A 25445-nucleotide genomic window follows, 5' to 3' on the forward strand; every position below is an offset into this window, starting at 1 on the left:
GGTCTTTGAGCCAAGCACACCGGTGCAGGGCCCAACCCAAGGGCAGCGACTGGCAGCCCTCCCCTGCTGTGTGCGCACAGAGGAGGAGGGCCACTTTCAACGCCACCCGGTCCTGAGGTCTGACCTACAGATGCACCAACAGTAGTCCCTGGAAGCCTCTGGGAAATGCCCGGCTCTCTCCCTGCGGGCTGTGAGCCTGAGCCCAGCCCTCTGCACTCACGCACTGGGCCTTCCCCCACAGTAGGTCCTTGGGCCGTGTCACCCCTGCCTTCGTCACCCATGAGTGTCAAACCGGGCCCATCCACAGAAACCCGCCGAGGACTCCAAGGGGCTGGGACGAGGCCCTCATCCCTGCACCAGTGCTCAGACCCCCTTCCTGCTCTTCCTGCTCCCACAGGCTACTTCCCGGCCTCCCAGACCTTCCTCTCTGTGGTTTATAGGCAATGCCAGGGGCACGGCGGGGGGGGTGGGGGGGTGGGGGGTAAGGAGGTGGCATGACCCTCACTCGACAGAAAGAGAGAGAGAAGCAAAGAGGGGAGTGATCACCTCAGAGTCTCCCATCGGAAATCCAGGGTCCTTCCCCCTCCCTCCCCAGCAGCCACATCCCACCCTCCTGGGGGCTGAGGATGAGGTGCTCCTTCCCCAGTGGCCACTTGGCTCACACAGGTAGCCAAGGAGCCTGAGCTGCCAGTGGGGCCCAGCCTACCCCAAGCCAATGTGGGGCTGCCTGTGCACCCCACTGGCTGGCCCCACTCAGAGGGCAATGGGGGAGGGCAGAAGCTCTGTCCTGCAGTGCTCTGGGCCCTGGGATTCCTCACTCAAGCCTGGGCATGGCCTGACACAAGGTCATAAGCTTATTAGGATGGGGGAGAGAGAGCAGGTATCCTCTCCGCGGGGTCCATGGGCAGTGCTACATCTGTGCTGGGGGAGATCAAAGGGCCCAGGTGGAACCAGGGAACCCCCACAGGCCACTGTCTGAGGCCCCCACCCTTCCCAACAGCCAACACTCTGGGAGGAAATAATCAGGGCACAGGTGAGTCATAGTGTCACAAGGCTGCTTCCTGGCTGACTCAGGGGACAGTCAGATGGCCCTTCCACTAGCCCCTAGCCCAGAGCCTGAGTCAAGGATTCCAGGCGAACAACACCTCCTGGTGTCCAAACTGGGCCTGGCCCGCCCTCCCACTGGATCCCCGAAAAGTCAGGTATGAGGGTGCCCCCTTCAGTACAGGCATGGCATTGTGCTCCCCTCCCCGACTCAAGCCTAACCTTGCTTCTGGGATTTAGAGTTGGGTCTTCTAGATGTCTGGACCTCCCTCTGACCAGGATCCCCTGAGGCACCTGGCACTGAGCATGGCACAGAGGGGCTGTGACCAGGGGCAGCAGGATGGGGCCCTGCCCCATCCCTGTAGCAGGGGCCCTCCTGCATCACCCTCCAGGGACCCTTTACCTGTCCGCAGCCCAGCCTTCCAAGCAGGTCCCCGTGGCCCCAAGGCCGCTTTCCTGGCTTTGTCCCTGTGCTGGCTGGGCAGGGACTTCCTGCTGGAGAATTCCCGGATCCTCCCCACGAGGTCTCGAGCCTGGCCTGGGAACTTAGGAGGGAGGGAAGTCAGGGATGCTCCTACTAACAGGGTCTGGTCTTGTGGTAGCAGGGGCTTTCCTGGCACTCTGACCCCAGCCCTTCCCCACCCCCAGGTCAGGTGCACCAAACCTCTTGTCCTCCAGCTCAGATGCCCCGCTGTGGCCCCTCTACTGGAACTCGGGCTCTGCCATTGGGGCTGCCACTCTGGGGGCTAGACTGAGGCCCTGGATAAACTGAGCTTGCTCCTAGCTTGAGGCCGAGGGGTGGGGTCCAGAGAGAGCCAAGGAGGCCAAAGTCAAAGTGGGCTTTATTAATAATAGCACAGGTCTGAGTGTGATGAGTGGGGACATTCTGCTGGGCAGGCCCATCCTGCAGACACATGGATACCACTGATCTCAAGACCCCTTGGGCCCAGGGGCATCTTGGATGTGCCCTCCTGAGAGGGAGGCTAAACCCCTCCTCGGGCTGAGGGGATCCGGGAGCAGGGCAGACTCGGGGCCAGCACGAACTTCACTCTGGCCAGTTCCCCATCTCATCCATCTCCTCCAGGAGCAAGTGCTGAGGGCAGAAATGGGTGAAGAAAGAAGCCTCAGCACCTTTGGGCTCTCCCTTCCTGCTCTGTACCCCTAGAAGCGTCCCACCTACCCCACAGAGATAAGCACCCTGAGGCCATTCCAGACCCTTCCCCATGTCCCCACAGCCAGCCTAGTCCACCAACCCTGAGCCACCTCCCCCCTGCTAAATGAGGGACCCTTCTCTCTCCAACTTGGTCGGGGGGGTGGTCCTTGGAAGCCCCAGGAGTCAGGCACCCAAGCCAAGCCCTCCCCTCCCTCACCTCTGTCCTGGACACCACACCAAGGGGGCTCTGCACCCTTCCCTCCAGCCTAGGGTGGTGCTTCAGCTGCCTCAGCGCCCCTTCCCTAGGTCCCCAGCATTCCCCAAAGGCTGGGGGGTGGCTTCCTTCCCCCTCAGCTTGGTGTCCCTGAGGGCAGATAAGGAGAGAGTAGGGGGTGGTGATGAGGATAGGACCCTCGAAACACCCACAGCAGCAAGATATTCCTGAGGCAGCTCTGTCCCCCACATGAGGCCTGAGCTGGGCCCCGACCTGCCACTACCCAGAAACTCTCTAGAGACCCCCAATGCTGCTCAGGCTGCCCCAGGACTGTGACCCTTACCCCTGGGACAGGGGCAGACTGGCTCAGGGGTGGTTCTGGAGGGGAGAGGGAGGAGAAGAGGGTGGAAGGGTAACGAGAGATCCCTTTAGCGTGTAAAGGCAAAAGCCAGGGCCCCTCCAGAGCTGGGGCCACCCCTGTGGTTTAGGATGCGGTGCACAGCCTTGTTCCCTAGAGCACAGAGGGGCCCGGTGACTCAGGCCTGCGGGCTCAGGACAATGAGAGGGCTGCCCCTCAGTGCCCAGGGGGCAGGCGATTCTGGTATTCACTCCCCCAGAGGGCTAAGTCCCATCCCTAACACTACAGTGCCCTTGACAGCTGGTGGGCATCCCCCTTCTTGTTTGATCCTTCAGTCGCTTCGGCCTTTTGGCTAAGATCAAGTGCTGTCTGATCCTCCCACCAGGCTCCCTTTACAGGTCAAGAAGCCAAGGCCTGCATCCAAAGCCACAGAGCAAATCCAGGCCAGGGCAGGGCTTCAACGAAAGCCTTTGGCCTCTGAACCCTACGCTCTTTCCTTTACTTTCCTACAAAAGGAAACTACATAGACTGTCAGGGCCAAATGTCCACGGAAGGAAAGAATGAGTTGATGAATGAATGCAAAGTAATTTAAAAGGACATCGACACATTTTCCAACAACAGATCCATCCATGTGCACTAAGACAAGCTGGGACAGGCCTGACCTTGAAGGCCAATGTCAAGGAGGGTGGGCAGTGGGTGGTCTGTGGAGTGACACAGCCGGGTAGCCTACGAGTGTTTGTGGGAGTAAGTGTGGGCAAGAATGGCAAAGAAAGGAGAAAAAGCGCAACATTATGAGGTCAAGTAAGAGACGGAGAGACAGATGGACAAGTGTGTGCGTGCAGGGGGTCAGGCTCCTACTCTCAGAAATACCACCACCAAGAAGGGATTCTGCCTTCCCTAGCCAGGCAGTGGGATGTTGGAGCCAGGGTCAGGGGCCTATGGAGGCAGGAGGCCCCACTTTCTCCAGTGCCCTCAGGCAGGGGGTAGTGGTCTGGGATAGGCCGGGGCATACCTGGCCGTCCACAATGCCTGCCTCCTCCAGGGTGATCTCTGGCTGGGTCAGCAGCTCCCGGCCCTCAAGGCTGCCCATCTTCCAGAGGCGGGACTCCCGTTGTACTGCCAGAAGCTTCTTTAACTCCGACTCCACGAAACCTGAGAGTCAGAGAGATGGGCATGGGGCAGGCAGGAGAGGGTGGAGCAACTTGCTGGGGATGGAAGGGAGAAGAGGGGGCTCTGGCTCTCCAGGCCTCATCCCAGCCCTGGGCAGTCCCTGGTCACCCCCAGCCCCGGCCCCTACATTTCCACTACCTGGAGCCGACCACACACCACCTCCCCACCTCCCTGACTTCCCCAGGAAACTCACTGGCCAGTGGGCTCCCTCCTGCATGCTTGAGTGTGAGTTTCCTCACCTCCTGGGGAGAGCACACAAGGGGCAGACATCGCCCCCCACCTTCCACCAGCCACGGACTCAAGAGCAAGGATCTGGGACTACCCCAGCTGCCAAGGTTCAAGTTGCAGCTCTGCCGTGTACTAGCTGTGTGACCCTGGACAAGTTACTTGACCTCTCTGTGCCTCTGCTTCCTCACTATGAGGTAGAGATTATAATAGAGGACCTACCTCAGAGTTGTGATATGGCATTTCATGAAAAATGCTCAGAAGAGGGTCTGGTCCATAGTTATGGCTATGCAAATGTCAATAGGGATCACGTTATGTGATGTTATGCTATTACTGTCCTCACTCACCATGTCTGGGCAGCACAGGGGCACCGAACAAGTTAGAACTCTGGGCTGGGAAAGGGTGATGCTCCTGGAGCACAAGCCCTAGTCACCATCCCCACCTCATGCCTCCCAAACCTGGAGAAAGGAGGACTAGCTAGACTTCACCAGCCGAGCCACCCACGGGTGTGTCCCCCTCCCTTCAGTGGTCATCTTAGGTCCTCTGGTCCCACCTGGTGGTAAGAACTGGTATCACACCCATGAGCCGTGGCCAAGGGGAGCCCCCTGGGCCTGAGGGCAGGTTGCGCCCCGCACTTACCCACCGTATCTGTTGACCTAAAAGTCTTATGCAGCGGTGACTGCAGGGTGACAATGCCTGGGACACAGAGCTTGAATGAGCTGTCCTCTTCCTCCATTTCCTCTTCCTTGCCTTTCTCCTCATCAGGCAAGCCTTCCTTGAGAGGAAACTGAGGGCATGCCGTGTCGCTGATCAGGTGAGGAGGACAGGGACCCAAGCCTGCAGTCCCACCCCCACCCCCAGATAAAACAAAAAGCAGGAGGGTACAGCTCCCCAAAGGTTAAGAGGCCCAGCCAAATGTGGGGAAGAGCCCCACCCAGGCTTCACACCCGCCTACTGCCCCAGCCTGGTCCCACAGACCTTGGCCATGGCTGATTTCTGAAGCTGCTTGTACAAGGTGAGGAGGCGGTTCCAAGGAGTTGCCCCCACCTTCAAAGAGGCCAGCCTGAGGTCTCCTGTGAAGGGGCAGTGTCACTGACAGGCTGATAGGAACAAGGGGCAGCCCAGGCCTAGCTAGGCCCAGCAGGGCGGGGGGCACTGGGTGGGCTGAAGTGAGGGCAAGGTCCCTCGTTTCCTTAGCAAACACCTCTTATGTACCAGGCACAGTACTAGGCGCTCTGCAACGAGCATCTCATTGACTCCTTGCAGCTGCACCTCTGAGATAGATACGGTTCCATTCTCATTCTATCCATAAGGAAACGGAGACGCGGAACGGTTGAGCAATTTGGCATAGTGCAGTGGAATGGATTCAAATCCAGCCAGCCTGCCCCCAGCATTCCCTCAAACCATTCTGTGTCCTTCCAGGCCCCACACCCCTGAGGAGTCTGAGGAAGAGGGCCTATTTCTGGCACTGCCCCAATGCCTGTGGCCACCACACTCACCGTCAAGCAGACACTCCTCCTCCTCCCTGGTGAAGGTCTTGGGGCTGACCTCCAGCGGCCGCATGGCCCTGTGTGGGCATCCTTGTTCCACCTCCAAGGCTTGGGCAAAGTGGCCCCTGACCCCAAAGCATAGTCAGATGGGGGTGGCAGGTGGAGCCAGAGATGTGGCAAAGGCTCCCTAAACCCCCCAAGCCCCCCAAGGCCCACCCACAGGCCCTGCTCAGCCCCCTCCACCCTCCTGCCTCCAACAGTTCCCTGCTTGGTCCTCTGGGGTTTTCATCAGACAGGGGTGGGCCCCCATCCTCACAAAGAGTGGCGCCACGTCCAAATGGGAGTGGGAGGCAGGAGGGAAAGAGTGAGGAGGGAAGGCACGGTAGAGAGGGGACCAGGAAGGAGCTGGGAAGCAATGCAGTCTGGCTCGCCCTGGTGCCCTCCCCACCCCCAGTGCCCAGCCTGCCCCTCTCTCATCTCTGGTGCCTCCACCCACAACCCCTGACCTGTGGGAAGACCCACCCCATCTCTGATTCCCTCCCCCCAAACCCCCCTGCCCACCCTCCCAGCCCACCCCCGGCCCCCAGGCTCCTTCCTACCCTTGATGCATCTGTCCCTTCCCGACCCAGGTAGGGGCCTTATTCCCATCCTCTACCCATCTGAAGACCCACATTCCTGGGCCCTCCACAATTTGGGTCCTCCCATCTCAGCCCCATATCCTTGCCCCAGTACCCCCATCCCAGGCCCCTGCCCGCCATCCCCACAGCCCAGTCCCTTACCTGTCTGAGGTCCTCATATCCCCGGAGGCCTCCCCCACCGCCTGGCTCCCCCTGGACAGGATGGGTTTCACCTCTCCACCCTGGGCCCCCACCCTCAGGACCTCCATGGGCATGGGGGTCTGGGCCCCCGTGTCCCCCATCCCTAGCCCCGAGGGATCGTGCCGTGGCAAGGCCACAGACAGCGTGTAGGGCAGTGTGGTGGGCAACTTTGGCTCCTTCCTCCCCACTCCTCCCTGGCGGTTCATCATCAGGGGGGTGGCATCTTGCTCTTGTGAGGGGCATGCCCGCCTCCACATCCGGGCCTTGTCAGAGCTCTTTGGGCTGCCCCTGCTCCCCACCAGGCTACGGAAAAAGCAGAACATGGAGGAGCGGCCCAAAATTCGGGACTGAGGGGTTGGAGCTGGGGCCTCCATCCTGAGAGAGACCCTGACTCAGAGGGAGGGGCCGCAGCAGCCACCCCACCAACTGCTTAAGAACAGGAGGAGTTGGAAATTTCCAGGAGTTCTAGAAGGCAAAGGTCAGGTGGTGGTGGTGGGGGGTGATGGGGAGGCTGGGAGGAAGACATGGTACGGGGAGTTAGCTGGGGGCAGAGAGGGCAGTGGATCGATGAGGCAGGGGAAGGAGGTATGGGAGGCAGATTTGGGGTAGCTGATGAGGCTTCAGGAGGCATGGGGGCTGGGGGGCAGGCAGAGGAAGCTGGGGGTCCCTGGACCGAGAAAGGGGCAGGGGCTCTTGGGGCCTCTGCACACACCTCTCTCCAGCTGGCTTGTCCTTCCCTGGTCCCAGGGGCTGCCTCTGCCCTGGAGAACCATTCCCCACAGCCAGATAGTATCTGTCTTCCCTCTTTTCTCTCCTCTCAGCATCCACTGGCACGTGCCCAGGTGGTACCCAGACACCCCTGTTTTCACCTCTGTTTACCTGCCTATCACTTCAGGATTTCAAATCTCCACCAAGGTGCCTTGTGCATGTCTTAATTGCATGTTGAATCTCAATGTAGTATTATTATTCCCCATGGCATCTAGAGACTTGATTATATACCCAGCTTAGTGACCTTGGGAGTTCCTTAAACCCACCGAGCCTCAGTTTGTTCATCTGTAAAACAGGTGTAGTGGACAGCACCCACTTCCAAGGGTTACTGAAAAAATTCAATGGGACAACGGCCCATCCCCCAAGTGCAAGGCACACTGTAGTGCTTAAGACACTCTGCCATCCTGGCTTTTTTATTGGTTTTGACTCATGAAAGGGGGTGAAGATCAAAGACCAGGAGTGGGAGAAGGGGAGCCATGCCACCTGACTGGGGCCTGACTGGGGGCCAAGTGTGGGGGGTGGAGCGTCTCCCCCGCGGATGAGCCCAGACCGACCCCCAGGCTGTAGGCCCTGCATCCGCATCCGGCGGCTACACAGCAACTTCCTCTAGAGGGAGCTGATTGGAGCCGGGAGCTGCCGGCACCTCTAGGATCACCGCAGCCTCGCGGGTCCCTAGGGCCCCGCAGGGACAAGCGGCGGCTGCATCCAGACACCAGGACTGCGCTGACGCCTGTTCCTGGAAGCCGGGCCTGGGCACCCGACCCCCCGGGAGCAGCCGCTGGCCTCTCAGGATCTCTGGCCTCGGCCCTGTGAGCCATCCAGGCCTGGGCTAGGGTCCCGGCAGGTAAGGTGGGAGGGTCTGGCCCATCCTCCCAGCTTTCGGCGGCCCCAGGCCCAGGGGGATACAAGGAGCCCGCAGGCAGCCGGGTGGGGAGGGGGAGGTCTGGAGGCTTGCCTGGGCAGCTTCGCCAACCCCTGCTGAGGGCTTGATCCAGCCAGGGCTCCCTCTGGTTGCCCCTCACGCAGCTCCCCCAACCCCCCTGCCCCGGCCCTGCCCTGGCCCTGGGCGCCAAAGAATCGGGTGCCAAAGAACCAGGTCCTTTAGCAGTCTGGGGGGTTGGGAGTGGAGGTCAGAGCCAAGGTCAAGGGCAGGGAGAGAACTTTCATCATGCTTCCTGTGCCCCAGGAGCCTTAGACTGGGTCTGCTGCCCAACCAGGCATCTCCCCCTTGGGGAACATCCTAGGCCCAGCAAGTGGAGAGCAGGGGACTCCCCTTACCAGGAAGTCTGGTCACTTGGATGAGGGCAGGGGTAGGCCCAGGGCGGCATAGGCCTCTGGCCCTGGGGGCCGCTCTGACGTCCCACCTACTCCCCAGCAGCGAGCCCCTGGGGTAGCGGTGGATGGAGTTGGTGGTGCAGTCAGCATCCTCCTGCCCTGCTGTCCCGGGGGTGCCGGTTTTGTTCGGGGGACCAGGGGAGAGGGAAGGGCATCTTGTTCCGGAAGGAGCAGGAGGGATGGGGGTGTGCCAAGCAAAGGTCTCTTCCATGCTGGCACCCAGGGCTGGAAGAGGGGAGGGTCTGCCTTCCCCCTTATCCCTGCCCCCAGGAGGTGGAGGGGTGGAGAGCCCTCCCTCACCCCTTCCTGAGAGCTCTCGCGCTGGGGCCCTTTCGAAAATGGCCCCGGGCCAGAGAGGCAGGAGGAAGGCAGGGAGGTTACTCAGGTCCTCCCTGAGAGGAGAAGGTGGCTGTGCTTGGCCCGGGGTAGGACTGCACCTTCCACAGGGGAAGGAGGAGGGGCACTTCCCCAAAAGGCTGATGGAGGCAGCTTTGGGGGGGTGGGTATGAAGAGATGCAAATTGAAAGTGAAACAGCTCACATCCAGGAAATACTCCCTGTGTCGAGGGTTCACAGAGCAGATGAGGGCTGTGGCCAGGACTGAGCAAAGAGGAAAACGGGCTGGGGACAGGAGAGCAGGTATGTTGTGGGGTACATGCGTGAGGTGGGGGGGGCGGGGGAGCTGTGGAGACAGCTTCCTCAGCTCACGGCAAGGCAGGAATGGTAGAGCACAGGTGGGATGTCACCAGGTAACCACAAACTGAAAATAAGTCTTAAATGAGTATCGAGGGTATGAACTGCTGAAAATTCAGATTACCAACCTGACTTCTGATTAGCTATGTGGCCCTCGGGCCCTAACTTCTTGGTGCCTCACTTTCCCCCCCTGTAAAATGGGTACGATGATGCTTGCCTTGCTGGGTGAATATAACGTTTTCAGTGTCTGACAGCCCTGGAGGAGTGATCGAAGGAAGGAAGGCATAGATGCTCGGGCACCATCTGTGGCTGACGGGCCTGAGCTGGCAAACAGGCGTGCTCTGGCCAGCCAAGGGGAAGTGGGACCTTCGAGCACAGCTTGCATGGGTCACTGGCTAGAAGGTGGCAATCCTGCGGTAAGCGTGTGCTAGGTAGAGTGCAGGAGGCCCCAGGAGCAGCGGGAAGAACCCCCCAGCCTCTAAACTCGCCTCATTTGCCCAGGAGTGAGGTGAATTATGACTTGAGATCCACGAGGGCACTGCGGCCGTCACCCCTCCCCAGGGCCCTGGCTGCAGGCTCCGGGTCCCTAGGTATGAATCCCGACTGCCCTGCCTTTCTCCCACTCTCTTGAAGGATTGCTAGTGAAATGCTCAGGAAGTTCTGATTCTGCCAGTAGGCGCCACAGGGACCCAAGGTGGTGAAATGAGAGGCGGCTGGAGCTAGGACCACGGGGTCTTTGGGGAATGGGGGACCCCCTCCTCTCTCTGTGGCTGTGGGACCCTCTCATCAACAGCCCCTGCCCGTCCCCATCTCTGCTTTTTCTCACCTATCCCCACAGGCTAACCCTGTCCTCCACTGGGACCTGAGAAATGGCATCTGGGCAAGGCCCAGGTCCTCCCAGGCAGGGGTGTGGAGAGCCGGCCCTGTCTTCTACTTCCGGTAAGGGTCTCTCTGCCCCTCGCCCATCCCATAACCACCAGGACTGTCTGAGAGGGTGGTGAGAGCAGAAGTGGACAGGGCCAGGCAGGACTTACAGGCAGGCTCTCCTGTCCCCGTTCACTCACCTTGGATAAAGGAGAATATGGTCTCCCCACCTGGTGCAGGTGGGTGCAGGTGGCCTCAGAAGCTGGAGTGCAGTCCAGGTTAAGCCCTGGAAGTGGGGAGGAGGTTGGGCCTGGGGGGCAGGGGCAGAGGCTGGGAGAGGCCCGGGAGGGAGTGTGAGGTGGGCACAGCGCCATGCCAAGGAAGAAGAGCAGGAAGAGGTGAGGAGAGGCCAGAAGAGTGGGGTGTGGCTATCCTATTCCTACAGTAGGAGAAAGAAGGAAGTTCCTAGGCTTATCACCCCGTCGGGCCTGCTAACTGGCGAAAGCGATTGTTAGGACTTTGGGGAGGAAGTAAGATGGCTGCCCTTCTTTCCTCTTCCAAGGGGACCATCAGGGACGCCTGCAGTCCCCAGCCCACTACAGACTGCTCCCTGGGCTTTGGGTTCAGTGCCCCGTCTGTCACTATGTCCCTATGTGACTTTTCTGGGCCCAAAGCTACAATTTCAAATTCTGTTTCCCACATTCCCTGAGCCATAAGAGCTGGTTACCTGTACACACTAAAACTCACACTAAAAATCCCACATGCCTGGCTTATGTCCTGGTTCTTTCTAACCGTGTGACCTCATACAAGTTATGTAAACACCCCGTGCCTCGGCCTCCCCATCTGTAAACTGGGGTTCACCTACTCCACAAGGCTGTTGTGAGGATGATCCTGTACCCAGTAAGCACTAACCGTTAACTAAGGGCTAGAGTTAGGGACGCTTCTGTCCGGGGGGCAGGACGGCTGAGGCCTTGAGGAAGAGTGACTCATGCACAAAGGATGGGGCTGCCCGGTCCAGCCCTTCCTCCCTGACTCCTGGCTTTGATCCTCAGAGGAGCAGGTAGCCCGGGACACCGAGGAGGTTTTCCGCAGCTATGTTTTTTACCGCCATCGGCAGGAGCAGGAGGCTGAGGGGGCGGCTGCACCTGCTGACCCAGAAATGGTCTCCTTGTCCCTAGAACCTAGCAGGTGAGCAAGAGGCCCCTGGGCCCACAGGGCCATCTCCAGGGAAGTGGAGGCTCACATGGAGTCACTGCCCTGCAGGTCCAGGGAGCTGGGGAGGCCTCGGCGGGGGGGTGGGGTGGGGGGATGGGTCTTGTCCTTCTCCCATCATTGCCTTTTTCATTTTGGGCTTCCACCCGCATCTGGGACCTTGCACCCTTTATAGCGCATGCCTGTCCCGTGACCCTGGGCTCGGCCCTCATGTCTGAACACTGTCAGGAACCTCCAGGAAGGGGTCCACAAGGCTGGGGACATCTTAGGCAGAACCTCTTTTCCGTGAGCCCAGGTCCCAGACCTGCCTGCCCTGGGCCTGCTCACCTCCCTGGCTCCTGTTCCTCCAGCACCATGGGGCAGGTGGGTCGGCAGCTCGCCATCATCGGGGACGACATCAACCAGCGCTACGACTCCGAGTTCCAGACCATGCTGCAGCACCTACAGCCTACAGCAGAGAACGCCTATGAGTATTTCACCAAGATTGCCTCGAGGTAGTCCTGGCCCCAGCCTCTCCGCTATGCTCTCGCCCTCACACTGTGTCCTGCCCGTGGGATGGGAGACCCACGCTTCTCTGTCAGCGTCAAGAGACATGCGTGCCATTCCCGTATCTGCTGTTAGCTCACGCGTGGTCTTGGGCCCCTGTCTTTTTCTCTCTGGGCCCCAGACTCCTCATCTTCAGTGTAGAAGCTCACAATTCCTGTGAGCTGGGGCACTGAGGACTTGACCGGATAGATCGGGGACTAGAGAGGCGCCTAGTATGGGGCTGGCCCCATAGCTCCCCAGCCCCGCTGAGACACAGTTGTCCTTCCAATTCAGAATCATATTCCTACCAAAGACGGTCAGGTTGCTCGTGTCCTGGAAATGGCTTCCCTTTGCTACAATCTGGTGTCCGAGAGGCGTTCGGTGAGAGAGACCACATGCCTGGGTCAAATCTCAGCTTTGCCACTTACGGGCTTTGTGAAGCCCTCTGGCCCTCAGGCCCCATGTCTATAAAATAGAGGAAGTAGGCTCAGAACAGTGGCCGTACTAATGGTGTCGTCTGTTGTTAAATCTGGGTTAGGAGTCGGCCTCGAGGTGACTGACACTGGGGTGAGGATGGGGGTTAGGTGACAGATTTAGGGTTAGCGCTCAGAGCCCAAACGGCCTTCCCCGTCCTTCGAGGCCGCCCCCGCCCCACTCGGATTCCAGGACCTGTCCTAACCTCCTCTTTGTCCTTCTCTCTCTGCTGTCTCGGGCTGCCAGGCCAGCAGCAACAGCCACAGGTAATCTCCCTGCTGCGTCTGTCTGCTTGCTGCCCTCCCTGCCCTCTGTCCTTCAGCGCTCACCACGCTGCGGCCACAACCCCAGCGGCAGCATCGCGCTCATACGCCCTCTGAGTTTTCTCCTTTCACAGAGATGCAGGCTCTTCCCAAACTGAGGCCAGGCTGGGGCAGCCTCTGCCACCTTGGTTCACAGCTCAGCCGTTCTGCTTTCCAGCTGGGAGCGGGGCGGGTGGCCACCAGACAGTGGGAGAGGAAGAGCAGGCTGCAGGGCCTTCTGGGGGACTCCGCTGACAGGATCACCACTCTGCCTGCAGCCTGTTTGAGAGCGGCATCAACTGGGGCCGAGTGGTGGCTCTCCTGGGCTTCGGCTACCGCCTGGCCCTGCACGTCTACCAGCGTGGCCTGACCGGCTTCCTGGGCCAGGTGACCCGCTTCGTGGCCGACTTCATGCTGCATCACTGCATTGCCCGGTGGATTGCGCAGAGGGGCGGCTGGGTAAGTGCTGCCGCTCTCCCGGCCCCGCCCCAGCCCTGGCCTGCCCCTATTTGCTCTCAGCCCCTCTGTGACCACTCCGTCTCTCCTGGCAGGTGGCAGCCCTGAACTTGGGAAATGGCCCCATCCTGAACGTGCTAATAGTTCTGTCTGTGGTTCTGTTGGGCCAGTTTGTGGTACGAAGATTCTTCAAATCATGACTCCCAGAGGGGCCCTTTGGGGTCCTAGCAGACACCCCTGCCTGGACTTCAGCCAAGCCTTCTCCCCTCACCCCTCCCCTGCAGGGGCCCTCCCTCAAGAATACAGAAGCTTTAGCAAGTGGGCACTCCAGCTTTCGGAGGGCCCCTGCCCAGGGGTCAGTCAGGCTGCCGGGGTGCCCCAACATTGCATGGTGCTAATGGGCTCCCTCTCTGGGCCCCATCCTGTCAGAGAGGGGCTGTAGCCTTCTTCCTCAGCTCTCTGGGACTCCCTCAGCCCTGTCTATTGGATGCTGGGGAGATTGACAACTTGGGGAAGCAAGAGGCTGAAAGTCACTTCCCCCCAAATTTTTAATGGTTATATCTTTTTAGAATGCCCTTGGAAGGACTCTCCCCGCCCCCCATTCCCACCACTCTGCCCAAGTCAGGATGTCTGGGATGTGGGGGTTAGTAGGCCACTCTGTGTTTCCCAGGATTCAGCTGTTCTAGAAGGTCAGAGCTTGATTGCTGGGCCTGGAGCCCAGTCCTGGCCCTTCCTAAGCTCTCCCCTGGCTCCCACTCCCCCCACCCCATAATGCCTTTGCAGTGGACTCTCAGGGATTCTGGGCCTGGGTGTGGGACAGGGATGGAGTGGGGGTGCAGACCAGAGTTGTCAGAACTTCATCAGTACCCCCCTGCCTCCCGAGATCCTCAGTGCTTTCCCTTCCCCTCACCTATTACCACTTAAACCCAACCTATTCACTACAAGTGAAGCCCACCCTGCCCCCATCACTCCAGATAAGAAAGGAGGGGTCTTGGGTAAGTGCAGTGCTAAGGTCCCCTCCTTGCCCAGACTATAGACTTTAGGACTGGTTTGTTATTGTCAGGGAAAGGGGGTAAGGAGCTCATCTTGAGGTTTCTGAGTGAGAAAAGGGCTGTCAATGTCACTAGGAACCCCAGAGTTGGGCTCCTCCCTCATGGCCTGGGCACAGTGTAATCTGGGGGTGTGGATGGGGAAACTGTGAATACTTGAACTCTATCCCCCATCTGCACCCCCCACTCTCCACACTCCTCACCTGCCTAACCCCCTCCTGTGCATGGGGGTGGGAATGCCTTGTCTATCTTGCACAGCCTAGAGGTTTGGGGGTAAGGAGAGACAAGTTCTTGATTAAGCCAAATGCAGGGAGGGGATGCAGATGGAGCCCACTGGCCAGCCCTTACCCTGAGTGTGTCTGAAAATAAACTGCAATCCCCTGGTTCCTGTGTGATAATTTTTGTATCCTCTGTTACCCCTCTCTCCACCAGGCTGGATTAGGGGAACCTGGGTGTGCCTGGCATTCACACGGTTTATTATTGAATAAGAGCTCATACTAGGCCTTCACAATCCTGTAGAAGGCTGGGTGTGGTTTTCCCAGGCCCCAGCTCCCTACAAGGCTTCGGCCCCTCCCCACCTCTCCTAGACCCTTCTCCAGGCGCCTCCCTCATCTTTGTGTCCCAGGCAAGTTTCCCACCCCTTAGGAAGTTGGGGACCCCAAACTGCTGGGCTCTGGCTGTGGATCTGGTAGAGCAGTTGTGCATGTCTGGGGACTCCCAGAGGCCACCTCAGGACTGATTTGAATGCCCCTCCCCGGGGCCACCATCCCTGAGGGCCCAAAAAGCCCTTCTCTCCCACACCTGGCTCTGCCTGGGACACAGTGTCTCAGCCCACTCCTCCCCATGTTCCCCACAACTAGCACACACACAGGGCTTTTCATTCCAGGAATTCTGTGCTGCATCAGAATCCCTACGGGAAGGCAACTAGGGGTGATAAAAATAAGCACGGAGGCGTTCAAATGTTCCAAAGTCTTTCCAGTCCTGGGCACCCGGGTCTGTGTTTCTGACACCCTTCCAAAATGGTCACATTCAAGTCCTAAAGGACTTAGGGGCTTCACTGTCACTTCCTGAGGGCATCTTGCCAATCCCCTCTTTCTTTGGACTCGGGTCTTCAAAGAGCACGTACAGACTGCAGTCACGGCAAGCCCCCCCCGCCCCGCGCGCCCCGCCTCCGGCAACATAGGCGGCTGGAAGGGTGGTGGCTACAGGTCGCCCGGCAATCTGCAGGAAAAGCTCCTAGACAACCTACAGGGAACACACACTGAGTGCCAGGCCTCATGCTGAGATTTATCATACACGCCCGATCGGTAGGTATTATAGCTGGTGACCTGGGGGGTTGGAAGGTGGGACTGGGGCTTAAACTCCAACTTTACAGATAAAGGAAACTGAGGTACCTGCCCAGAGTCACCAGGTAGAAAGGGCGGGAGATGGCACTTGCCACCAGATACTGGCTCGAGGTTTTACGTAGAGGCCGGCCAGCTGGGGACCGGGGCCGTTGGTCTCCAGCGCAGGACCGCCAAAGGCTCAGGCGGGGAGGGGGTGTAACTCGCCTCTCTGCCCACCGCGCGCAGCCGCCGCGCCACAGCCCCACGAATCTGAAGATCGTGGAGATGGGCGGGCTACCCGAGTCCAAGATGGCCGTCGCCGCACCGAGCACGCCAGCGTGCCCTCTGGTGGGCGGGGCCTTCGGATGCCCCTCCCCTCCCTCCCCGCGGGGTTTTGTGAACCGCTTGAGGACCTTCTTTGGAAGAGCGGGTATTTCTATGGCTGCGAGGAAGGCGGGCGGGCAGTGGCAGGAACTGTGGCTTTCTCTGCCCCTGTAAGGAAGGAGTTGGAACTCTATCCTGAAGGCGTGGGGAGCCCCAAAACGTTTGGCCTGAGTCTACCCCGGTCCCCTCCACTCCATCCTTTGTTCTGCCAGAATGAAGTTTCCAAAACCGAAATCTCAGCGCGTTCCGGGGTTGCCGAAAGCCGGGCGTGAGAAGTTGGGAGGCACAGAAAAAGGCAGAGGTCGTGGGGGTGCAGGGGAGGAGATGAATTCTGCAGGTATTAAGGAAGTTAAATTCTCAAAATTTTGGTTCCTCTGAAATTGTAGCCTCGTTTCCATCAAAGAGGTCTAGATTCCTGTCTGTGGGGCCACTGAGCTGGAGTAGGTAGTACAGCCCCAGGAGAGAAGCGTGTTCAGGTGTCATCTGCTCAGTTGTGCAGTGTGAGTATAAAACCTGCCTTGCCTTGTACCCAGAGCCTCCCTGCCTCCCCGCCCCACCCCACAGTTTACCTTCATGTGTCTGCTGTTTTACCTCCTCTGAAAAAAGTTTATTTTAGTCCACTAGGTGTCCATCCGAACAAGAAAATCCTCCCTTTGCCCAAACCACTCAGTGGAACTGAATGTAAGTTTTTATGACCTAACCATCTGAATAGCATTAAAATAAATTAAAATTAATTCATTAGTTAGTTAAAATAAAAGAAACCCCCATCATATTCTGCTCCGTTGTGCACACCTCAGATGTAAAGGCCCCTGATCAAAGACACTTGTAAAATACGGATTTAATTCACTCTAATCCCACGTGTGTGGGTGGGTATGTGTGTGTAAGAGAGGCAGAAAGAGAGGAAGAGGGGAAGAGATGGAATGGAGTTACTAAAGATTGCTGGAAGTGTCCAAAGGAACCAGAAACCCAGCTTCTGGGACATGTTCAACAATTGCTGGACGTGTTAAAAAGGTGAACACCAGACTACTGGTGTATTAAAAATGCCAGAAGGGGGGTGGTGGGGAGGATTCAGCCCACCAGATAATAAGGGAACAAAAACCAGTGATCTGGCCTATTGAGCACATGGCTGGTAGCAGATCCCCAGCAAATTGTGTGAATGAGCCAGTTAGAGGGGCAGCATTACAAGACTGAGACCAGGTGATGAACGAGTGTAAGCAGAAACCAGATTTTTCTGAGAAGTCACTTAATAGCTGAAGGGACTAAAGCCACAGAATTTCCCTCCACCTGGAGTATGGGATTTGGCAACCAAATGTATGCCTGTGAGGATGTGAAGGCCTGTGTGTGCCATCAGGAGAGTGACATTTGAGTGGGCGTCCATTGTTGAAATCAACAGACAAATCAGAATACTTCTCAGTTCCACTTAACTCTTGCTTTGCAATCTTGGAATCATTCCTGGTGCCTAATGCCTCAACTTTTCCCAGCTTTGGCTAAGAACACAGCACGAAGACAGTTCTTCCAAGTTGCCTGCTGCATCGCATCCACAGTGAAACTCCTTTTGCAAAGTTCAGACTTCTGTGATGATTGGCTGCCTGGGAGCGGCGTTCACCAACCTTAACATGTTTTGATCTGACCCCTGATCTCTGACCTTACTGAGGGCAACTTCTCCAATTCATTTCTGGCAGAGGGGTAGGCTTCCTCCAGAATGGGAACATTTGCTTGCTAAATTCTCAGGTGGACCCCACCAGGAAAAGGTGGGGTGATTTTGACACATTGAGCATCTCTGAATTGTGGATGTTGTGAATCAGAGTGCAAGAGAGGCTCTGGGTTGGGCTTAGAGATGTGGGTTCCCATGTCTGCTGAAAAAGAACAAGGTTCCCAGGAACCTGAATAACACTGCTACTGGGCTGTGTAAGAGAAGGGCTGTGTGTAGGCTCAAAGCCAAGTGCTGTCCTGGTAAGGGTGGGGGGCAATCCTCCTGGGTGTATGTATGATACATAGTATAGTGGAACGGAACAGATTGTCTTCACATGACCTTAAAATCCTTAACATATCCTTTAAATACAAGATACAAATATACACATTATGTTTTTTTTAAGTAATCTCTATGCCCAACATGGGGTTTGAACCCATAACCCCAAGATCAAGAGTTGTATGCTCCACCAACTGAGCCAGGCAGGCACCTATTTTCTATTTTTTTAGCAGTAAATCATCTCAAAGCCCCACTGTGGACAGTGGAGGGATGAGAGTGAGGAAGGGGGCGCCTCTCTGGAGAAAGTCGTTTTTCTTCTGTTTCAAAAATTGCCTCCTAAATATGCCCCCTGGGGGCGCCTGGGTGGCTCAGTCGTTAAGCGTCTGCCTTCGGCTCAGGTCATGATCCCAGGGTCCTGGGATCGAGTCCCACATCGGGCTCCCTGCTCCGCGGGAAGCCTGCTTCTCCCTGTCCCACTCCCCCTGCTTGTGTTCCCTCTCTCGCTGTCTCTCTCTCTCTGTCAAATAAATAAAATCTTTAATAAATAAATAAATAAATAAATAAATAAATATGCCCCCTGCCCCTTACACTTAGAAGAAGGAGAGACCTTGGAATTTGTCCACTTTAATCTGAATTCTGGGGAAAGATTGTGGTGCCAGGAAAGGAGAAAGGAGGAAATGAACATGTGTTGAGTTATCATGTTTATGACAGACGTCTTGTTTGGCTGCACAGCTCTCTAAGACAGAAATTACTATGCCCATTTTATAGATGAAGCAAAAAAACAGTATACTAAAGAAAGAACAGGATGGTATAAGATAATGGTCGGTTGCATCATTTACTCTATCATAAGTGTTGTTTTTGTTCCTTTGCATAGATAAATAATATAAATTAATACACTGATTAGTTTTGTTTAAATCTAGGTTTACATTTAGAAGGATAATTATCAGGGAAGCCTGATAAATAAACATCTGATTTGTGGTTTCGGCTCAGGTCATGACCTCAGGGTTGTGAGATCGAGCCCTGCGTCAGGCTCTGTGCTCATTGCAGAGTCTGCTTGATTCTCTCTCCCTCTGCTCAGGCTCTCTCTCTCTCTCTCAAATAAAATAAATAAATCTTTAAAAAAATAGAAGGTTAATTATCAGACTTTTCTTTAGTTGTAGGGACAAATTAATAAGATGGTTGTAGAATTGTGGCAAGAAAAATATGAACAGAAAACATTTTATTCTACCACCTTAAGAAGGAAAATAGAAATGACCATATAAAAAAAAAGACCATGTAAAAAAAAAATGACCATATAAAAAGAAGTCCATAATGTTACTTCATTTTTGTAAGATTAAGGAAAAGATTTATTTTTATTTTTTATTTTATTTATTTATTTTTAAGATTTTATTTACTTATTTCAGACAGAGAGAGACAGCACAAGCCAGGCAGGGGAGAAGCAGAGAGAGAAGCAGGCAGGGAGGCTGAGCAGGGAGCCCTATTCGGGACTTGATCCCAGGACTCTGCGATCATGACCCGAGCCAAAGGCAGCTGCTTACCCGACTGAGCCACCCAGGTGCCCTAAAATTTTTTTCTTTTTTAGAGATAGAGAGCGTGAGTGAGGGGGAGGGGCAGAGGGAGAGAGAGAATCTTAAGTAAACTTCCTGGTCAGCACAGAGCCCAAGGGATGGCTTTATCTCAAGACCCTGAGACCATGACCTGAGCCGAAATCAAGAGTCAGACCCTTAACTGACTGAGCCACCCAGGGACCCCTAGGGAAAAGACTTTTTTTTTTTTTTTTTTTGAGATTTTATTTATTTATTTGAGAGAGAATGCGAGCAGGGGGAGGAGCAGAGGGAGAGGGACAAGCAGACTCCCTGCTGCTCAAGGAGCCCCAGGCAGGGCTCCATCCCCTAGAACATGACCTGAGCAGAAACCAAGAATCGGATGCTCAACAGACTGAGCCACCCAGGTGCCCCCTTAGGGAAAAGATTTTTGAAGATTGAGATAGTCTTGGTGGCACTTGGGTGGCTCAGTCGTTAAGTGTCTGCCTTCAGCTCAGGTCATGGTCCCAGAGTCCTGGGATCGAGCCCCGCATCGGGCTCCCTGCTCCTCGGGAAGCCTGCTTCTCCTCTCTCACTCCCCCTGCTTGTGTTCCCTCTCTTGCTGTGTCTCTCTCTGTCAAATAAACAAACAAAAAAAAGAGATAGTCTGTGTGTGTGTTTTTAATGTGTGTATAATATATTTTTTTTCTTTAAGATTCCACTTATTTATTTGACAGAGAGAGAGAGAGAACAAGTAGGCAGAGAGGCAGGCAGAGGCAGAGGGAGAAGCAGGCTCCCCGCTGAGCAGGGAGCCCGATGCCGGGCTCGATCCCAGGACCCTGGGATCATAGCCTGAGCCGAAGGCAGCGGCCCAACCGACTGAGCCACCCAGGTGCCCGTAATGTGTGTATAATATTTAAGAGAAGTTGGCATATGAGAGAATCTGACAGATTAGTCTTGTGATTTCAAATTGAATTGTGTAATTTATTTTAGACTTTAATTTAAAGCTGAAAGGTATAAGATAATTTGATTATGTTTGTAAACAGTATTGAAATCTTAAGATAACTTGATTTGCCACATTTAAAACCTTGAAATATTAAGTTTATGAGAGTCATTTACATGCTTAAGATTTTTTCTTGTTTGACTTGTAAATCGGCCCTATGAGGAATTTGAAGTGCTTGAAAAAATCAAGTATATTAAATTTGTAAATGTAGTTTAAATGTGTAAGAATTTAATTAGCTAACTTCGTAAATGGCAAGAGTAATGTTCAAGCAAATTTAATATGTCAAGCCCATGGGCTAATTGAACATTAATCAAGGAACAAGTTATTACTTTTATTTTTGTATGAAAATTACAAGATTTCTAAATAGAACATCAAAGTTATGCAAGTTAAACTTAAAAACTTAAGAAAATCAGTTTGTAAATTTACAACTTTAATTAATTGAAAACTGATTTACATAAGCAACTGCAAATAGTGTAAATGAACCCAAGTTCGTCTACCCAACGCGTAGCAAAGCCAATCACTGAGATGTCAAGTATGCAGCAAGGAAAAGATTTATTTGAGAGGCAGCAAAAAGAGGAGACAGAAGGCTGGCTCAAATCTCTTTCCCCCAAGTGAGATTAGAACAAATGTTTATAATCTTGGTGGCGGATTACATACATATTGATGCAAAGGGTGGGGAAACTTACAACTCTTCATGAGGAAAAATGGAGCATGTGCATTGAGCATGTAACGTACCTCCCATGTCCACTTTGGGGTGGAGATGTAACATTAAATGAGACAAAATTTGGCCCCTGATGTCAGGAGGTCATCTGTAGGACAAGAGGGGCTGGCTATGCTCTGAAAGCCAGCATAAACTGGATGGGATCTTGGGCTCATTATCTCAGGGAAGGCCTGCCAGGCATTGCTGTTCACAGGTTGAAACCATATCAGTGACCTTCATTTATGTGAGTCCAGGCCTCTGTGGAAACAGCTAGTGGGTTTGTTATGGGGTCTGAAAAGAATAATAGCTGATTAGGGAGAGACAGGTCTCTGAAAAACAAGCTTTTCTGTGAGTCTCAATCTTATTAATCCTATGGGGCACATTTTCAATCCCCCCCCGAGTTATGATCATTCCTCAATCTTGAAGGAACTGGGACAAGGACTGCTCTGGCTACTTCCTGCTGGAAAGGGCGCAGTTTCAGGGTTTGAGGAATGAAACAACTTTGTACTTTGTTGGAGATATTCCCTGGTCCTTGGCTTAACATATACACTCTGTATGACCAAGGTATTAGTTCCTTCTTTGGCCATTTTGGAGCAACACTGGAAAGCACGTTTGATTAGTACATATCCAATTAATGAAATGAAAAGTATAGATAACCCAAATCTTAGTAGTCCTTGTAACATTGACCTAATCCCTTGGGGAATCCGGAAAAAGAATCCAGTAAACCAATCACTTTTTCCAAGCACCTCTGGGGAAATTTGCTATGGCCAAGTGGCTTGCTCTCTGGTTTTATCTAAATGAAATTTTAGTTTTTACTGCAGCAGAAGTGTTAATATAAACACAGCAAGTTGTGTTCGCACTGGCATTCTACCCTGTTCTGCAAGAATATAATGCAAAGCAGTGTGATTATCAAGCACTACCTTGGCTAACGAATTTACTTTCTTCTTGTTGGGCAACAATGGTAAGAGCAGTTTTGTTGACCAGCTAAAAATGTTCTCCCAAGATCCATCCTCTTGATAACCAGGCAAGTAATCCCCATCTGGTGTCAATTCCCTTTTTGCTCAATAAAAAGTTGAAAAGTTCACTGGAATTGTGAACAGAGAAAGGGGTAACCAAGCTCCCTAGTAAGTAGACCCCTCCTATTCTCCAACTGTCAAGAGCTAGATAAGCCCAGGGTTGGTTAGAAGTAATGGGAAGATCCCCCTTTTGACCAAGATTTTTTCTTATAAAAACATCACAGATCAACATTGTTCCCTCGTAGGCAGAGTTTCAGTGTTCGGCTCTGGACAGGTGCAAAGTCGGCTCCATATGAGAATAGGTCCGTTCAGTGAAAGAGCTGTCTCATCTGAGGAGGTGGGCCTGCAGGTGGGCTCTCAGGCTTATATCGGAGTGGCAATCAGGTAATGAATAAGAAACATTTCCATGGCCGGGGCGCCTGGGTGGCTCAGTCGGTTAAGCATCTGATTCTTGGTTTCTGCTCAGGTCATGGTGTTGGGGTACTGCGATCAAGCACCACCTCTGACTCTGTGCTCAGGTGTGGAGTCTGCTTGTCCCTCTCCCTCCCCCTCTGCTCCCCTTCTGCTCCTCACTCATATGCGCTCACTCTCAAGTAAAATAAAATAAAATAAAATAAAATAAAATAAAATAAAATAAAATAAACATTGCTATGGAAACAAAAGAAAAACACAGGTTAGTGGTTGGGGCAAATTATAAACCCAGTGTCTCAGTCCTGAAGGGCATCAGCGAGAAGATTTCTAGATTTCAGGCTTCAAGCATCTTCAGATGGAGTGAGGGCAGGCAGCAGCAATCTGCAAGATTTTCCTGGTTTGCAGTTCGAATGTCTCTGGTCATCTTCTATTTTTTTTTTTTTTATTAACGTATAATGTATTATTTGTTTCAGGGCTACAGGTCTGTGATTCAACAGTCTTACACAATTCACAGCGCTCACCATAGCACATACCCTCCCCAATGTCCATCACCCAGCCCCCACATCCTTCCCACCCCCCTCCACTCCAGCAACCCTCAGTTTGTTTACTGAGATTAAGAGTCTCTTATGGTTTCTCTCCCTCTCTGGTTTCATCTTGTTTCATTTTTTCCTCCCTTCCCCTATGCTTCTCTGCCTGTTCTGATCATCTTCTTTTTTTTTTTTTTTAAAGATTTTATTTATTTATTCATGAGAGACAGAGAGAGAGATGCAGAGGGAGAAGCAGGCTCCCAAGGAGCAGAGAGCCCGACGCGGGACTCGATCCCAGGACCCTGGGATCATGACCTGAGCCGAAGGCAGACGCTTAACCATCTGAGCCACCCAGGCGCCCCTGATCATCTTCTTGAGTGGCCCATACAGCAACAGGCACTAAGATTGTCTACACATGGCCGTTGTGACAGTTTCTCTAAAATTTATGTCAAATTGTTCGGCTTCAGTTTGCAGGACTTTAGGAAAAAGGGCAGTTTTAGTTCTCAATGATTCCAAGTCAAGAGAATGGGGAAAAATTGGAAACTCTAGTTTGGAGAGTCATAGTCGGAGATTTGAAGAAACCAGAAGAAGTCAGTATCCAGCCCAGTCATTTAACACTCAAAGACAATCAGAACAGGAATCTAATATCCACAAAGGTGTATTACTGAAACAGAATTTTTCTCTCTAAAATCACCTTCATTTCCACTAAAGATAGCCAAAATTAAGACTATTTGTAAAATTAGTCTAGTTTTAACAAATCTGGCCTAATTATTTACATAAGCACAGCAAGATTAGTGATTGGCCATATAGGTTCTTTTAAATCTGCTTTGCTGGAACTTTTCTTTTTTTTTTTTTTTTTTTTTTAATTTAAATTTTTTTATTGTTATGTTAATCCCCATACATTACATCATTAGTTTTAGATATAGTGTTCCATGATTCATTGTTTGTGCATAACACCCAGTGCTCCATGCAGAACGTGCCCTCCTCAATACCCATCACCAGGCTAACCCATCCTCCCACCCCCCTCCCCTCTAGAACCCTCAGTTTGTTTTTCAGAGTCCATTGTCTCTCATGGTTCTTCTCCCCCTTGCTGGAACTTTTCATAAGGAATTTCAGATTGAAATTGGCTAAGAAGTGAAGCTAAATACTTGCCATCAGACTTTGCCTGCAATACCTATAGGTTTGGGTGAATTCCTCTCTTCTCGAGGTCCCCAAAATACCCTGAGGTTCCTGAGTCTTCCAGGAAGTGACCTTCCTTACTCCCCTGGCTGGGCTACTGGGAACCCTCTAAGCAAGGTACCAGGCTGATATTTTCAAGGGGGCTTCACTGGCTCCATAAAGTCAATCTTAGTTCCTTAAAGCTGTCTGGTCATATCCGAGTCTACGCATGTCTCCCTCAGATATGACATTCCAGTCAAACCCTTAGTAATATGAACAGTGTTTCCAATGGTGTCCTCTTACAAGGAGAACAAATTCTCAGAGAACTTATGCAGATAGCTAATCTCCAGGAAAGGGGCGCCTGGGTGGCTCAATCGGTTAAGCATCTGCCTTTGGCTCAGGTCATGATCCCAGGGTCCTGGGATTGAGTCCCGCATCAGGCTCCCTGATCAAAAGGGAGTCTGCTTCTCCTTCTCCCTCTGCCCCTCCCCGCACCCCCCCCCATTCATGCTCGTTGGCTCTCTGTCTGAAATAAATAAATAAAATAAAATCTTAAAAAAAACCAAAAAACTAAAAACTAATCGCCATGAAAGTGAGACTACTCACTGAGAATTTCCAAATTCTGGGGGGATCAGATAGGGAGAAAAATGTTCCATATTTGTTTACTAAAGAATATTTCATCAAATATCTGTAAGTCATAGATAACTTAAGAGAAAAAATTCCTTAAATCCAGAAGAGCAAACATTAGAAAACCAGCAATGTTTCAAATAAGAGTCATAAAAAAATATAATCATCTTTTCTCACTTCATTCAGTCTCATGTTATTAATTCTTGTTCTGTTTGAGTGCAGTTTCCCCATTAGTTCTGGAAGTTCTTACTTAGCTTAGTTTTATGATCTTAAAGTATCAAAAACCTGTATTCATCAAAAGTCCTTTCCATGAATCTCCTTGAAGCAGAAACACATTTGCAAGAGTATCAGATTAAAACAATAATTGTAAATGACAAAAAAGAACATGGTTAAAAAGATCTGATGAGAGTTCATTATAATGCAGGTGACAAGGAAATCTGGTTATTTCTGTGACACATAACACATCAATAATTAGAATTACAAGTGATGGCTTTATACCAGGACATATCAAAACCTTAGGAATTTTATATAATTTCTACAGCAGTTAGAACATTCACTCCTATAGTATAACCTAAGAAGGTTTATTATCATGTCTGACAATGTTTCCCATGTAATTTGACATACCAAATAAACAAGCCTAATTTGTCAAGACT

General features: G+C 53.1%; 2 protein-coding genes across 7 annotated transcripts; one reads left to right on the top strand and one right to left on the bottom strand.

The window, feature by feature from the left end:
• Positions 1–1869: 1869 nt before the first annotated feature.
• LOC118550495 (putative gametogenetin-binding protein 1) lies at positions 1870–11793 on the bottom strand. Of its 3 annotated transcripts, none has more exons than XM_036115645.1 (7): positions 11671–11793; positions 5664–5779; positions 5143–5237; positions 4804–4951; positions 3782–3921; positions 2415–2561; positions 1870–2137 (listed from the first exon to the last, which is right to left on the bottom strand). In XM_036115645.1, exons 1-7 carry the CDS (start codon positions 11739–11741, stop codon positions 2090–2092), a joined length of 765 nt encoding a protein of 254 aa, XP_035971538.1. In that variant the 5' UTR covers positions 11742–11793; the 3' UTR covers positions 1870–2089. The 3 variants fall into 3 exon arrangements, with proteins under 3 accessions (XP_035971538.1, XP_035971544.1, XP_077911603.1); XM_036115651.2 differs by lacking the exon at positions 11671–11793 and adding an exon at positions 10332–10948; XM_078055477.1 differs by lacking the exon at positions 2415–2561.
• Positions 7852–14533, top strand: BAK1 (BCL2 antagonist/killer 1). 4 transcript variants are annotated; one of them, XM_078055479.1, is made up of 7 exons: positions 7852–8084; positions 9769–9857; positions 10106–10206; positions 11184–11319; positions 11694–11837; positions 12923–13103; positions 13196–14533. In XM_078055479.1, exons 3-7 carry the CDS (start codon positions 10137–10139, stop codon positions 13298–13300), a joined length of 636 nt encoding a protein of 211 aa, XP_077911605.1. In that variant the 5' UTR covers positions 7852–8084; positions 9769–9857; positions 10106–10136; the 3' UTR covers positions 13301–14533. The 4 variants fall into 4 exon arrangements, with proteins under 4 accessions (XP_077911605.1, XP_035971550.1, XP_077911604.1 ...); XM_078055478.1 differs by lacking the exon at positions 7852–8084 and adding an exon at positions 8192–9213; XM_036115657.2 differs by lacking the exon at positions 9769–9857.
• Positions 14534–25445: the final 10912 nt, after the last annotated feature.

The sequence above is a fragment of the Halichoerus grypus genome, chromosome 9, assembly GCF_964656455.1.
Source record: "Halichoerus grypus chromosome 9, mHalGry1.hap1.1, whole genome shotgun sequence".
In the NCBI taxonomy this organism is placed as follows: domain Eukaryota; kingdom Metazoa; phylum Chordata; class Mammalia; order Carnivora; family Phocidae; genus Halichoerus; species Halichoerus grypus.